Below are 14,003 nucleotides of genomic sequence, written 5' to 3'. Positions count from 1 at the left end.
CCCTGCTAGGGCTCTGCCTCATCTTTCCCCGCCCTTCCCAGCCTGGGGTACGTCCCTCCAGGCAGGGTGACCTTTTCAAAAAGCCTAGGGCTGAGCAAGCAGAGGCCCAGATATTCTCAGTCTCACTGTGCTGGCTTGCCTCCTGGGAGGGCCTCAGGATGCCCCAGGCCTGGCCTGGAAAAAACCTTCCTCTGAGGCCACAGGCTTTGGGGTCCATTGGAGGTACCTGATACAGAGCCAACATTTGGGGGGCCGGGAGCAGCCTGGACCCTCCCTTGCATGTCAGCCTCCTGGAGACCCCTGGGACTCTGTCTCCTGCCCTCCAAGGCCAGCAGGACTCAGCTGATCTGGGAGGCTCTGCTTTCCCCAGCTCTGCTGCATCTGGGGTCTGACCCAGGCCTGATGCTCAAGCAGCTGGGGCCTTCTCACCATTCCCACTGCCTCTGGCTTTTCTCCTCTCCCTCGACCAACACCGACCTCCAAGATGCACTTGGCCAGGTCACTGTCCACTGAGACACTGGCCCCAGGGACTAGTAGCCCCCACAGCCTCACAGGGCTCTCTTCAAGTCAAGTGTGTGATGGTTATAAGTAAATGGATGGAGAGCTAGTGGACAGCTAGCCAGGCTGGTCCTCCGCTGCTAGAGCTTGTGGCTGGAGCAGGGCTCACACTAAATGCTCAGTTAAACCTCACGACCCTGGCAAGAAAGTTCATTTTGCTTCCCCAGTCTTCAGAAGAGGACCCTGGGGGCTCGGGGACATGAAGGGGTTGGCATGGGATCACTGACACAGCAGGTGGTGGACTCAGAAGTCTGCAGCAGAGCCCTGCGGACTCCACAGCCTCAGGCCTGCTCTGACCTGCCCTGTGTGGGACCCCAGATGAGTCAGGTCTCTCCCTGACATCTCCCTGTTGGTCTCTGACAAAGGGTGTGCCTCTCCCGCGGCTCCCTGGCTGAATGCGGGGGAAGACCTCTGTCTGAGGGAGGACCATTTCCAGGTGGAGCCCAGGCTCCACAGCAGAATGGCTGTGCTGTGCCCCCCAGCTCAGGCCCGGGTTTGGGGTGTAAGGCCATGTATTTGCACGTGCATTTGTTTACATATGGGTAGGCACTGCAGGTACTGCTGTGTAGGCAAGGGCAGTACAGGGACAGTCTCTGCACCTTAGGGGAGACAAATGGTCTGCAGACACATGCATGAAAACCAGGGTGCTCGTGGGCAGGCAGGTAGAAGAAGAGCAGAGGGCAGGAGCTGGTTCCTAGGGCGGTAGGGAAACGCTGCTCTAACGTTGCTCTCCATATAGGAGAGAGGGAGCCATACATGTGTCTAGAGGACTGGGCATCCAAGCGAGGAGGGAACAGCGAGTGCCCAGGCCCCAGGTGTGAGGACAGCAAGAAGTTCCTGTATCTGAAAAGCTCCAGGAAGGGCAGAGCTGGGCTCAGAAAGTGAGGCAGGGCCCTCCCCCATGGGGTAAGGGTCTGGACCGTGCTGCAGGGGGACTGCACCTCCAATCCTTCCCACACACACCACAGTGAGAGACAGGGCATACTGGGCATGGTAGCCAGTCCTGAGCCTGCAGGCACGGTGAGACCAGGGCAGGCCTGCAGACCATCCCATCCCCATAGCTCTCCAGTCCGGATCCAGCTGCTCCAGCCCCAACCCTCGCCTAGTCTGGTGCAGGAGGGGCTGCTCGCTGGAGCTAGGCCCATGGGGACTCGCAGCCTCCTCCTGCCTCCCCTGACAGCATGGTCGCTGCCCTTGTTGGGGCCTGGCTGTGGCAGGGAAGGCACACCAGGATGGGGCAGGAGCCTGGTCCATGCAGTCCACTGAACTCCCTTCCTGTGCCAGGTACAAGGACAGAAAGTCAGTGTCCGGGCGCCAGAGTCCGCATGCCCTGGTACTAAAGGAGGTGACGGAGGCCAGCGCGGGCACCTACACCCTGGCCCTGTGGAACTCCGCGGCCGGCCTGAGGCGCAACATCAGCCTGGAGCTGGTGGTAAACGGTAAGGGGGGGAAGGGAGATGGAGGGGAGGGAAAAGAAGAGCAGGCTGGAAGAGGGGATGCCAGGGGGTGGCGGGTGGTACGCAGGGGCCTACTGACCTGCTGTCTGCCTATGCCCCCAGTGCCACCCCACATCCATGAGAAGGAGGCCTCCTCCCCCAGCACCTACTCCCGCCACAGTCGCCAGGCCCTCACCTGCACCGCCTACGGGGTCCCCCCTCCTCTCAGCGTCCAGTGGCACTGGCGACCATGGACTCCCTGCAAGGCCTTCGCCCAGCGCAGCCTGTGAGTGGCTTCAGCCTGTTCCTTCCCGCTTCCCGGCCCCATCCCCAACCTTGGCTGAGAGCCCCACTCCCAGCCCCCACTCCTTCCCAGAGCCCTGCTCTAAGCTGGAACCTACGGCAATTCAACAAGAGCCCATCCCTGACCTCGCCTCACCTCCCCCTAGCATGGGTCAGGTTGGGCTGGACACTGGGCATGGTGCGGCCCCCACCCAACCCCCACTTGAAAGTTAAGCCCCCAGGACACATAATTGCATCATCCAGGGGGACCACAGGAATGAGGCTCCAAGTGGGTGGACCTGAGCCAGTTTTATGAGGCTTGTACTAAGCCCAGTGACACACCACCCATGCCCAGTTAGCTTCTCCTGAGCCCTGTTTACGATGATAGCTCATAGAGGAGGCAACGGAGGGTCAGAGCGGGGACCTGCCTTTCCCCAGGTCACAGCTGTAAGCTGCAGAGCCTGCCCCACCGCTGGGCCTGCTGGACCATGCTCCCCTGTGCTGAGCTGGGTGCCAACAGGACAGACAGGCCCAGGAGTATGCTCTGAGCAGGGACAGCTTGGCCAGCAGGGGATGGGAGAAGAGGGTGCCAAGGTGGCCAGAGATCTGGAGGGCATTAGGAGCAGTGAAGGGCACTGAGTTGGGGGAGTGGGAGGGTTGCATTTGCTGTTCAGCTAGAGAACCTTGTGGGTTGGGTAGAGGGGCACAGCCTGGGCAAGGATGGATGCTCGGGACCCAAGGAGGAAGCAAACAGCTACAACCGGAGACGGGCCGTAGCCCCATCACAGAAGAGGAAGAGGCTCTGTAGGGCTGGCCTGTTACACCTAAGGCTCATAAGAGATTCTTCTAGACCACCAGACACTTCCAAATTGGTTTCCCTCTGATGCTCTACCTTTATGCTCTGTGCCAACAGACAGAACTCTGGGGTCCTGCACTGCTCTGCTGGGGGCAGACAAGAGTCTCCCTGGGAACCCCAGACCCATGGCTCAACAAGAGACCAAAAGTGCAGGGGTCACACCCAGCCCAGGAAGGGGCTGCAGCTCTGGGAGGAGGAGAGAGAGGGCTTCTGGAACAGGAGAGGTGACTCCACTGCCCCTGGGAGATCTAGGTGGACTTTGCAGGAAGGGGCACATCGTGAGTCCAGAGGGGAACCGCAGAGCCACAGGTGTGAGCTCCTGCCTACTGGGGAAGGCTGTGTCCGGCAGCCCTCAACTGACACGCTGTTCCTAGCAGCCGGCGGCAGCAGAGAGACCACATGCCACAGTGTCGGGACTGGAGAGAAGTGACCACGCAGGATGCCGTGAACCCCATTGAAAGCCTGGACACGTGGACCGAGTTTGTGGAAGGGAAGAATAAGGTAGGCACCAGCCGTGCCTCTGACGGGGAAGCAGAAGGGAGGCAGGAAGGGGCCCTCTCCGGGCTGTCTCCATCTCGACCAGGCTGCAGAGCTCGGAGAGTTGGTGGTCTTTCTGCAGTGTCCTGGGCCTCAGCTCCCCTTCCTGCATGTGGATGCAGAGGGCCGGATCTCCAGCTGCTTCCCAGACTGGAAAGCTTAGGTTGAAGGGAGCCTGGCCAGGCCCCGGGCCCCAGCTACCCACAGGCTCCAAGGCTGGGAAGGTCAGGCCTGGGGCCAGCCAGGTCCCCTCCGAAGGCAACGGAGCTGCTGGGTGCAGCCTGGGGGCAATGCCTAGAAGAGGCCAGGCGGGGTAGGGGACTGAACAAAGGCACCCACTTCCTACAGTCACTTCCTGTTTTCCTACACACCTCCAGAGCCTCTTCCTGTTCCAGGCCTGGCCAGGATGTGCCCAGCTTGGAATCGGGTGGGGTGGGGGGGTTGTTTGGTGGTAGGCAGGGCCTGTGGCCCTCTCTCCTCCCCCTGCCTCCAAGAGTCCTACTCCCCAGGCCAGAATCCTTCGGGAGACCTGAGACCCATCCCATTTCCTGGCCACCACCCAGGCCTTGAGAGAGGGGCCGTGAGCCGCCCTGGGGTGAATGTGCCTTGGGTGAATGACCAGCCTTACTCTAAACCCCGAATCTTAAACCTGGCTTGGACTGCCCCATTTCTAGGCTGGGCCTGTCCCCTGCTCAACGTGGCCACAGCCCAAGCCCATCCATAACCAGAAGCCTGCCTGATGTTGCCCCTCTGACCTCAGCCACAGCTTAAGCCTGCTGTTACTAGCCATGTCCCTGATGTTTTCAGAAAGCCCCCCTTACTGTGCAAGGCCTTTCCCTTCTGCGCCCAACCTCACTGCCTCTGGTCCTGTCTCTGAGCTTTGGTCCTCTTGAGCTGGAGGCCTCAGTTAACCCCACTCCTCCCTGCAGAAAGGAAGGACGGTCAGGGTGGGAGGAGCTTGGGCAGGAAATGGAGCCCTGTGCTCATGCTTTGCATAGACGGTGAGCAAGCTAGTGATCCAGAACGCCAATGTGTCTGCCATGTACAAGTGTGTGGTCTTCAACAAAGTGGGCCAGGATGAGCGGCTCATCTACTTCTATGTGACCAGTGAGTGAACGGGCAGGGGCGGGGGGTGGAGGTTGGGAACCAGTGGGAGCAGAAGGCCAGAGAGAAGGCCTGGGAGAGGACCGTGAGGTCAGGTTGGGCCCACTGAGTTCCCGAAGATGTGGGACACTAGGCTCCTTAGTCTCAGAGGGAGGGATAGATTTGGAGGTCATTAGCACATGGACCAGGGTGCTGGTGCAATGGGATAGAGGGGCACACTCTGCCCCCAGCCCTGGAGGTACATCCCACTAGTGCCCTTCCATCCCTTCCATTCCTGTGGTTCCATCTCCCACCCACTCCCTTTTCAACACAGCAACTGACACACAGGTACACTTTTACTGGGGAAAAGGCCCAGAGCTTCTTCTGATGTTCAAATGTTTTAGTGACCCCAGGAAAGCTAAGAAGCCCATTAAAGGCAGTCACTGGGCCCAGGAGCATAGATGAGACATGGGGACAGAGGCAGCGGGGAGAGGACTCCACAGGAGCCCAACAAGGAGTGTGATCAGATGGACAAAAGGAAATCAGGAGCGAGGCATTGCCACAAACTAATGGAAGGATAAGATTATATTCGGGAGAGGACAATGGTGGAGTGTGGTCAGCAGCAAGGGAGGGTGGGACAGGACCGCACCAAATGTGCTGACAGGGACTGCACTGATCGTCTGGGCTCCAGGGAGGATATGGGGCATGTCCTGTAGAGGGCTAGAAGGTGAGACTGGAGGAGTCCGTGGGGCTGACTGCAGGGAGCAGGTCCCATTGGTCAGTGTTGGGGAGAACAGGGGTGAAGAGGGCTCCTTGGAGGAGGGTACCCAGCCCAGGTACATGTGATGCATGCTCTGGTTGAGAGCAGAGTGAGTCCAAAGGCAGTCGGGCATGGGAGAGCAAGCCAAACGGCAGGCAGAGAGGTGAGCAAAATCAGGGGGCGGAGGGCATTGTCACAGAGCTGCCTCCTCCCTCGCCTGCCCTCCACCCCCAGACATCCCCGATGGCTTCAGCATAAAATCCGAGCCATCGGAGGAGCCCCTAGAGGGCCAGAAGGTGCGCCTGAGCTGCCGGTCTGACAACTACACCTACGAGCAAATGCGCTGGTACCGCCTCAACCTGTCCACACTGCACGACGCCCACGGGAACCCGCTGCTGCTTGACTGCAAGAACGTGCACCTCTTCGCTACGCCTCTGGCCGCCCACCTGGAGGAGGCAGAGCCAGACGCACGCCACGCCACGCTCACCTTGACCATCCCCAGCGTGGCACCTGAACATGAGGGCGACTATGTATGCGAGGTGCAGGACCGCCGCAGCCACGACAAGCACTGCCACAAGAAGTACCTGTCAGTGCAGGGTGAGGCAGTAGGGGAGGGCTGGCAGCACTTCCCAAGAAAGGAAACTTTCTCCCCTCCCAGAGCTCACCTGGGCTGCCACTCCTGGAGCCTGAACTTGCAGGAGGGTCCTACCCAACCCCACCCACGCTGTGGAGGTCCACAGCCCTCCCGGCCCTGCGCTCAAACCCGATCCTTCCTAGAGCTTGGCGCAATCCCTCCCCACTGTGCTCCCAGCCCTGGAGGGATGTCCTCCTGCTTTCTGCAACTCCACTTAGCTCCCTGTCCACCGCCACCCCCAGCCCTGGAAGTCCCACGTCTCACGCAGAACTTGACGGACCTGCTGGTGAACGTGAGTGACTCCCTGGAGATGCGGTGCCCAGTGGCGGGGGCGCACGTGCCCAGCATCTTGTGGTACAAAGATGAGAGGCTGCTGGAGGAAGAGTCTGGTAGGGTGGTGGACCCGGGCGAAGGGCAGGGTGCGGAGGCTGGCCGGGTCAAGGCCCCAGACCCATCTGAACTCCAGGCGACACGCCATCCCCTACAGGAATAGACCTGGCGGACTCGAACCAGAAGCTGAGCATACAGCGTGTGCGTGAGGAGGACGCGGGCCGCTATCTGTGCAGCGTGTGCAACGCCAAGGGCTGCGTCAACTCCTCTGCCAGCGTGGCTGTGGAAGGTCCAGCCTCTCCCGGGCGCCCTTCCACCCACCTGCCCTCCCCACCCCACCCCTGCACTTGGCACCTTCTCATAGCCACCTCCCCCAAGTGGTGCCCACCAGAAGGGGAGCTCATCGCAGAGTGCACCCTCTTGCCCCTAACACGTGCACACACACACAGGCTCGCCCCTTTCTGTCCACTCAGGCTCTGAGGATAAAGGTAGCATGGAGATCGTGATCCTCGTTGGCACTGGTGTCATTGCTGTCTTCTTCTGGGTCCTCCTCCTCCTCATCTTCTGTAACATGAGGAGGGTGAGTGCTCCTCCCCCAACTGATCCTCTCCTTGTGGGGTCTCTGTATGCCCTGGCTCACCTGGAAACCTCACCTGGGAAGCCTTTCTGACCCCTCTATGCTGGGCTCCTACATGACTAGAGGTGGTCAGTCTGTTGGTCCCCACCTTGCCAGAGAGTCCCAAAGGAGGTCCCATCTGTCCTGGGGGAAGTCTTACCCAAGACCATGGTATGGCCCCATCAATTAGTTGCCCCACCCCCCAACCCAGCCAGCCCACGCAGACATCAAGACGGGCTACCTGTCCATCATCATGGACCCCGGGGAGGTGCCTCTAGAGGAGCAGTGTGAATACCTGTCCTATGACGCCAGCCAGTGGGAGTTCCCCCGGGAGCGGCTGCATCTTGGTGAGGCCATCACCCAGCCCACCCCACCCGCCTGCAGAGACCGCTTCCCTCCGAAGTGCTGAAATCCCTCCATCCCAGGCAGACCTGGCTCCCACCTGGCCTGCCCTGCCCATCTGGGCAGGCATCCCAAGAACTGGAGCCAGGATCAAGTTCTCAGGCCCCCCCGGGGTCACTTCCTGCTGCTCGGAGCAGGGCGGGCCCATCACACCTGCTGGGAGAGGATGCAGGCCTTCCTGTCTGCTTCTCCTCTCCCTCAATGCCCGCTCCTGCTCTCCCTGCTCTTCCTGTTTGGCAGAGAGGCCCCCGAGTTTCCTCCCCCTCCTGGGCCTTCCTTCCTGGCAGTTGTCGCCGGGTGGCCCCTGCTGCCCGTCCCTCTTCACCCTCGCCCTTACACAGCTCACCTGGACCCGGGTCCCTGCCCCCACAGGGAGAGTCCTTGGCCATGGAGCCTTCGGTAAGGTGGTGGAAGCCTCTGCTTTTGGAATCCACAAGGGCAGCAGCTGTGACACTGTGGCTGTGAAAATGCTGAAAGGTGTGGGGGTCAGCGGGTGGAGGGGGCGGTGGGAGTGGCGGGGGTAACGACTGTGGGTGGCCTGGCGGGGCTGTGCTTCGGGAGGGGAAACTGACGGTCAGAGCCAGTCTCGTGCAGAGTTCTTCATGGAGGCCCTGGGCTCATTTCTGGGGGATTCTTCCCAATTCCACCTGAAACCCCAGCCTCAAAGAGGCGAGCAGGAAGAGTTGGGGACCCTACGCCCCCACGGGAATGATCTCTAGCTGCCTCTTAGCAGAGTCGGTGGCCGGGAGGAGGGACGCGCAGGGACGGGGGTGGGGGGGTGCTGCGCGCGGCGGGCCCAGCCCCACGCGAAGCACCCATGTCCCCTCCAGAGGGTGCCACAGCTAGCGAACATCGAGCCTTGATGTCGGAGCTCAAGATCCTAATCCACATCGGTAACCACCTCAATGTAGTCAACCTCCTGGGAGCGTGCACCAAGCCGAATGGTAAGTAGCTCGCGGCCCCCGGCTCCCCGGCGGGAGGGGCCTGTTGGGCTGTGTGGGGGCGGGGCCGGGGGCGGGGCGTTACTGCGGTGCCGGCCCTCCCGCCTGGCCTCGGTTCCCAAGCCCATGGCTCTTGCCCTGCCCCAGGCCCCCTCATGGTGATCGTGGAGTTCTGCAAGTATGGCAATCTCTCCAACTTCTTGCGCGCCAAGCGGGAGGCCTTCAGCCCCTATGCGGTAAGTGGCGGCCCTGCGACTGGCCCGAGCTCTGCCGGGAGCCCACAGTTCGCCAGGGTGGGCTGGTGAGGCGGGGGTGCCTCTGCTGTGGGTGGCGGAGCCGCCCTCGGACCCACTTTTGCCTTGTCAGGAGAAGTCCCCTGAGCAGCGAAGGCGCTTTCGAGCCATGGTGGAAGGTGCCAAAGCGGACCGGAGGAGGCCGGGAAGCAGCGAGCGGGCCCTCCTCTCCCGGCTCCTGATGGGCAAGGGCGGGGCTGGGCGGGCCCCTCCGGCCCAAGAAGGTAAGAAGAGCCTGGTTTCCCCTCGCCCAAAGAGGTCTGGCTGATCAGGGGACTGGGGGAGAAGCTGGCCTGGGACTCTCCTGGAGGGGCTTACCTGGAAGAGTGTGCAATGGGCTTTTCCTCTGGAAGGGAGGACACCACAGGGACAGTTTCCACGGAGGCGTTTGGCGTTGGATTGGGCATCACTGGCTATCTAGGCATTTGTCTTCCGGAGGAGGGTGGGAGCAGACAGGCGGAACCAGCAGGTGCAAAGGTCCAATGACACAACAAGATTCCTGGCACTGGGCGTGGTTAGTGGGTGTTGCAGAGACCCAATGCTGAGGAGCAGGAGAGGGGGTTCACAGGCTTGTTAGCTAATTCCAGGGGCTTCAGGGGCCCCACCAGGAGGGTACACCAGAGGTGGTGAACAAATGCTCCCTTTGGGGAAGGGTAGAAGATGGGAGCCATGGAAGAGTCTTCCCCTCACTCACCTCCCCCCCCCCCCACCTCCCCTGAGCCTCACTTGCTCCTTTGTGCAGCCCAGGACCTGTGGCTGAGCCCACTGACCATAGAGGACCTCATCTGCTACAGCTTCCAGGTGGCCCGAGGGATGGAGTTCCTGGCCTCCCGCAAGGTGACTGCCCCAGCAGGCCCCTCGGAGGGGAGAGGGTACAGACCACCAGCATATCACGGCAAGCCCTATCCTAGCTCACCCTCGAGTGATTCCGTGGTTAGCTCGTGTTTCTCCCACTTTGCAGAGGTAGAAACAAAGCCCAGAGTGTGGAATTGATTCCCTGAGATCTCTAGCTAGTCAGTGGCAGAGGGGACTTTGGCATCTGTCCCACCCCACGGCCTCCTCTGCTGTCTCCATTGTTTCATGAACCTTTACCACGGAGAGTCCTGGGGGAGCATAGAAATCTCTCTGTGACAGAGCAGGGGTCAGGCATGGGTGGGCCCCAGGGACCTGTGCTCCCTACCCCCACACACCACCACCACCGTCCCCCCAGTGCATTCACAGGGACCTGGCTGCTCGGAACATCTTGCTGTCAGAATGCAACGTGGTGAAGATCTGTGACTTCGGCCTGGCTCGTGACATCTACAAAGACCCAGACTACGTGCGCAAGGGCAGTGTGAGTGCAGGCCATGGAGGGAGGGCTGGGGATGGGGGCATGGACCTCCTATCCAAGAGCCATCTCCATGGAAGGTCAGAGAGCCCACCCCTACAGGGACCTGAACGGCCCCACCAGGGCACATGGGGGCAGGGGGAGTAGGGACAGGAGCCGACAAGCAAGGACCCTGGTGCTTCAGCTGGAGCTTTGTCTATGAGGCGGATGCTGACTGACCCCACATGCCTACCCTGCATGCCTACCCTACAGGGGCTGGGTATCAGAGGCAGACCCCGCATGGGGCATGTGGGTACAGAAAAGCATGTGGGTACTGGGAGCAGGGTGCTCGGAGATGGTCAGGCAGGCACTTGAATGAGCTCACAAAGCTAATTGGGAGTTTGTGCCCCAGAGGAGGAAGGAAGAGGCTTGGGAGATGGGCAATGGGCAGGATGGGTCTAGGATGAGGTGGGCCACCCTGACAGCCTAGAACTTCATTATATCTCACAGGTGAGTGGAGGTAGGTGGATGGGAGAGTCAGGTGCGCCTTCCAGAAGTGCCCTCTACAGGTTTCGAGGAAGGACGAGAGGGTGTGCTGGGTGTGGTGGGGAAGGCAGAGGCCAGTCAGGAGGGGCCAGGGCCCTCAGGGCTCCCAAGTAGAGGGCCCAAGAGGTAGAGAGACAGGCAATGGGGAAGACACATCATGAGCCCCAGGACGAGCAGTCAGGAGTGACATCTAGCTTGTGTGCAGACTAATTGAGCCGCTGAGGTGGGAACGGTGAGGGGGTGCAGGGTCCCAATTCCTCCAGAGGCTGGGTCTGGAGTCTGGAGGGGGAGGCTTTCCGAGTGCGCCCCCGAAAGAGCACACAGGAAGAAAGGGACCCAGACAGACCCAGGAGAACAACAATGGGGCAGAAGCCTTCACGGAAGGGGCGGAATGTGAGAGTCTTCTGAAGGCACGAGGGGCAGATATGGCCCAAGGCCTTTCTTGGGGTATGGCTCCAGAGTTCTGGACAGGCTGGGGGTACAGGGGAGCTACCAACATGTCTGTCCTTCTTCCTCTCTTCCCTTTCTCATGGAGACATGCTTCCTTCCGTCTCCCCCAGGCCCGGCTGCCCCTGAAGTGGATGGCCCCTGAGAGCATCTTTGATAAGGTGTACACCACACAGAGTGATGTATGGTCCTTTGGGGTGCTGCTCTGGGAGATCTTCTCCCTGGGTAAGTGTGGGGCAGGCTGTGGGGGAGGGGAGAGGTGGGATCCCAGGCCAGGGGTCATAGCACCAGGCTTGCGAAACAGGGGGCTGTTCCTGCAGCAGGCGGTCTTTCTATGGCAAGTGGTCCAAGAGCTCCACCTCTCTCCTCTGCCTCCAGCATGTGCCCCCACACCCCCCCTTCCGGAAGCCACCTCTGCAGGGTGGTGGGCTCTGGCATCGGATACCGGACAGGGCCCAGCCTGTGTTTATCAGGCAGTCGCCGGGATCGCCACGGTCCCCAGATGTTTATCTCCCTGGATGAACCCCCCCAACCCTCAGTTTGTCAATGGCAAGGCTGCTCCTGCCTTCAAGGGCCAGGGAGCATCCGGCGGAGACTGGATGCTCACTCACAGGTGTACCTACTTATGAGAGCTCCACGTGGGCCCCAGGGCCCCACGGGGACCAGGAGGAAGCCTGGTGCTAAGCAGGCCTGGTGCTTAGCCCATGCTAAGACAGAGCTGGGCAGGAAGCAAACAGAGAAATTAATATAGCACCATGAATGCTGTCAGTACAGATGCCAGGGCCTGGAGGGCACAGGGAGGACAGGGCTATGTGTGACCCAGAGGGGAGCACCCAGCTGAGGAAGGGGCTCAGGGAGGGCGGGTGACCTGGAGAAGACAGCAGGTCAGGGTGAGGGAACAGCCAGGGTCCTGGTCCCCACGTGTTAGAGGTGGGCCGGTTGTGGGCAAGAGGCGTTGGGAGGTGCAACAAGGGAGGAAGGGGGTCCCTGCAACCCCTGTGAGCTGGCCTGGGTGAGGACCTGTACTCTGAGTCCCTGGAGAGCCACTCAGAGCTTAGAGCAAGGGAAAGAACAGAGGATTGCCCTGATCCTGTGGGGCTTGCCCTGGGGGCCCTTTTAACCAAATGAAGAACTATCATTGGGGGACAGAAGTGCCTTGGTGGGCCCCCACCCCACCCTAGTCCTGTGCTGGGAGCAGCAGGACCAGTCCCTGCCATAGGGGGCAGGAGAGAAGCAGTTTGAGGGGGGCTGCTGGGCTGAGAGCAAGTGCCCTCTCCCCACGCACCCCTATCTCATCCTGTTCAGGGGCCTCCCCCTACCCAGGGGTGCAGATCAACGAGGAGTTCTGCCAGCGGCTAAAGGAGGGCACACGGATGCGAGCCCCAGAGTTAGCCACTCCTGCCATGTGAGTTTCTCTAGGGAGATGGAGGGGAAGGTTGCCATGGGTGAGGGGTCTGTACACAGGCAGGGGGCAGGGGTGGGGAGGGGGTGCAGGCTCAGGGTTGGGGTAGAGACCTGCAGATGAAGTGTCTTACTTCACCCCTGACCCACCCACTGGTCCACAGACAGCTCTCCTCCACCTTGCCCCCTGGGACAGAAGAGACTGGGTGGGCAGATGTGGGGGGGCGGGGGATGGGGTTTAGGCAGGGGAGCTGGGATCTGCTGGTGCAGGGTGCGGGCGTGCTCAGACCACAGGCCAGCAGCCAGCTCTACCCGCAGACGCACCATCATGCTAAGCTGCTGGTCAGGGGACCCCAAAGAGAGGCCTGCGTTCTCAGAGCTGGTGGAGATCCTGGGGGACCTTCTGCAGGGTGGGGGCCGACAGGTAAGTCCTCTGCCCGCCCTGTCTAGCTGCAACAACCTCTGGCCAGCAGCCCCAGGGCCCTTGAGCAACTGGCCAGGGCCCATCTTTGGCCATGAGGAGCCCCGGGTGGTCTTTGTGTCGAGGGGTAGTTTGCAAGGAGCCCCTGTCTCTGGGAGAAGGCTGATGTGTTCCTCCACCTCCTGCTTCCTGCAGCCCTGTCCCCCGCACCCACCCTTCCCACCCTTGACTTCTGTCTCCTCCACCTGGGGTGACTGGGGGCACAGGGAGCAAAGCCAGCTCAGGGCTGACCTGGTACCCTGGGAGCTGGAGAAGCCAGAAGGGGAGCCCCTGGATCAGGGTGACCCCTGCTGCACCCTGCTGCTTGTAAATGGGGCGCGTGTTGGGAGAATTTGCTGGACAGGCTCACTGAATCCCCAGGGCACCTTGGAATGCAGAACTTCCTCAGTCAGGAGCCCCCCCCCAACCCCCACCGGCAATCCTGAGCTCAGGGGTGGGGACAAAGGGGCACAGTGGTCTCTGACCCCCAGGGCCTCTGCCATTCCTGCCAGCAGGAGGAGGACTGCATGGCCCCTTGTGGCTCTCAGAGCTTGGATGAGGGCAGCTTCTTGCAAGCATCCACCACTGCCCTGCACGTGGCCGAGGCAGACCCTGAGGACAGCCCATCGAGCCTGCACCGGCACAGCCTGGCCGCCAGGTCAGCCGCCCTCGCGGGGGTTCCCAGATCCTGCGCCCCCACCCCCCACTCCCCAACCCCACCAGGACAGGGAGAAAGCAGGTTGGATGCAGCATAGTTGATTGCCGCCAGTCATCAAGGAACAGCAAACTAAAAGGCCTTGAGAGATCTCTGTACCCCAATGGAAAGAGCACAGTGATTTAAAGGACATACTGGGTTCTGCGGCTCCCTGGGGGGCCTGGCGAGCCTTGGGGCCCCCCTCCAAGGCCATGTAGTCTGCGACTTTGCCTTCCTCTGCGGCCCCTCAGACCTTCTCTCGGCCCTGCAGCCTCCCCTGCATCTGGCACTCCTGGCTCCCAAAAACCCTTCCTCCCTTTGACATTTGGGATCCCAGGAGGAGGATGGGCCAGCCACCCACCCGCATTCAGGATTTAGAACTTAGCCTGAGTTTCCAGAGATCTGGACATCTCTTGCCCAC

The 14,003-nt window shown here is 61.1% G+C and overlaps 1 protein-coding gene across 11 annotated transcripts in view; it reads left to right on the top strand.

The window, feature by feature from the left end:
- FLT4 (fms related receptor tyrosine kinase 4) overlaps positions 1–14,003 on the top strand; it is a 38,922-nt gene that overhangs the window by 17,397 nt on the left and 7,522 nt on the right. For 9 of the 11 annotated variants that reach the window (XM_004758979.3, XM_045069262.1, XM_013059676.2 and 6 more), the window contains 19 exons: positions 1,843–1,997; positions 2,118–2,280; positions 3,507–3,633; positions 4,668–4,776; positions 5,747–6,109; positions 6,389–6,535; positions 6,634–6,765; positions 6,950–7,056; positions 7,304–7,439; positions 7,867–7,971; positions 8,325–8,438; positions 8,583–8,671; positions 8,802–8,952; positions 9,471–9,565; positions 9,939–10,061; positions 11,141–11,252; positions 12,333–12,432; positions 12,747–12,852; positions 13,401–13,546. In XM_004758979.3, the coding sequence (XP_004759036.1) occupies positions 1,843–1,997; positions 2,118–2,280; positions 3,507–3,633; positions 4,668–4,776; positions 5,747–6,109; positions 6,389–6,535; positions 6,634–6,765; positions 6,950–7,056; positions 7,304–7,439; positions 7,867–7,971; positions 8,325–8,438; positions 8,583–8,671; positions 8,802–8,952; positions 9,471–9,565; positions 9,939–10,061; positions 11,141–11,252; positions 12,333–12,432; positions 12,747–12,852; positions 13,401–13,546 (2,580 nt within the window). The remainder of the gene's footprint in view (positions 1–1,842; positions 1,998–2,117; positions 2,281–3,506; positions 3,634–4,667; positions 4,777–5,746; positions 6,110–6,388; positions 6,536–6,633; positions 6,766–6,949; positions 7,057–7,303; positions 7,440–7,866; positions 7,972–8,324; positions 8,439–8,582; positions 8,672–8,801; positions 8,953–9,470; positions 9,566–9,938; positions 10,062–11,140; positions 11,253–12,332; positions 12,433–12,746; positions 12,853–13,400; positions 13,547–14,003) is intronic. The other 2 variants (XM_045069261.1, XM_045069260.1) reach the window with 2 other exon arrangements.

The sequence above is a fragment of the Mustela putorius genome, unplaced genomic scaffold (genome assembly GCF_011764305.1).
Source record: "Mustela putorius furo isolate JIRA1106 unplaced genomic scaffold, ASM1176430v1.1 tig00003923_pilon_pilon_pilon, whole genome shotgun sequence".
In the NCBI taxonomy this organism is placed as follows: Eukaryota; Metazoa; Chordata; class Mammalia; order Carnivora; family Mustelidae; genus Mustela; species Mustela putorius.
Note: the sequence above shows the minus strand (reverse complement) of the source record. Positions and strands in the feature narration are given on the sequence as shown.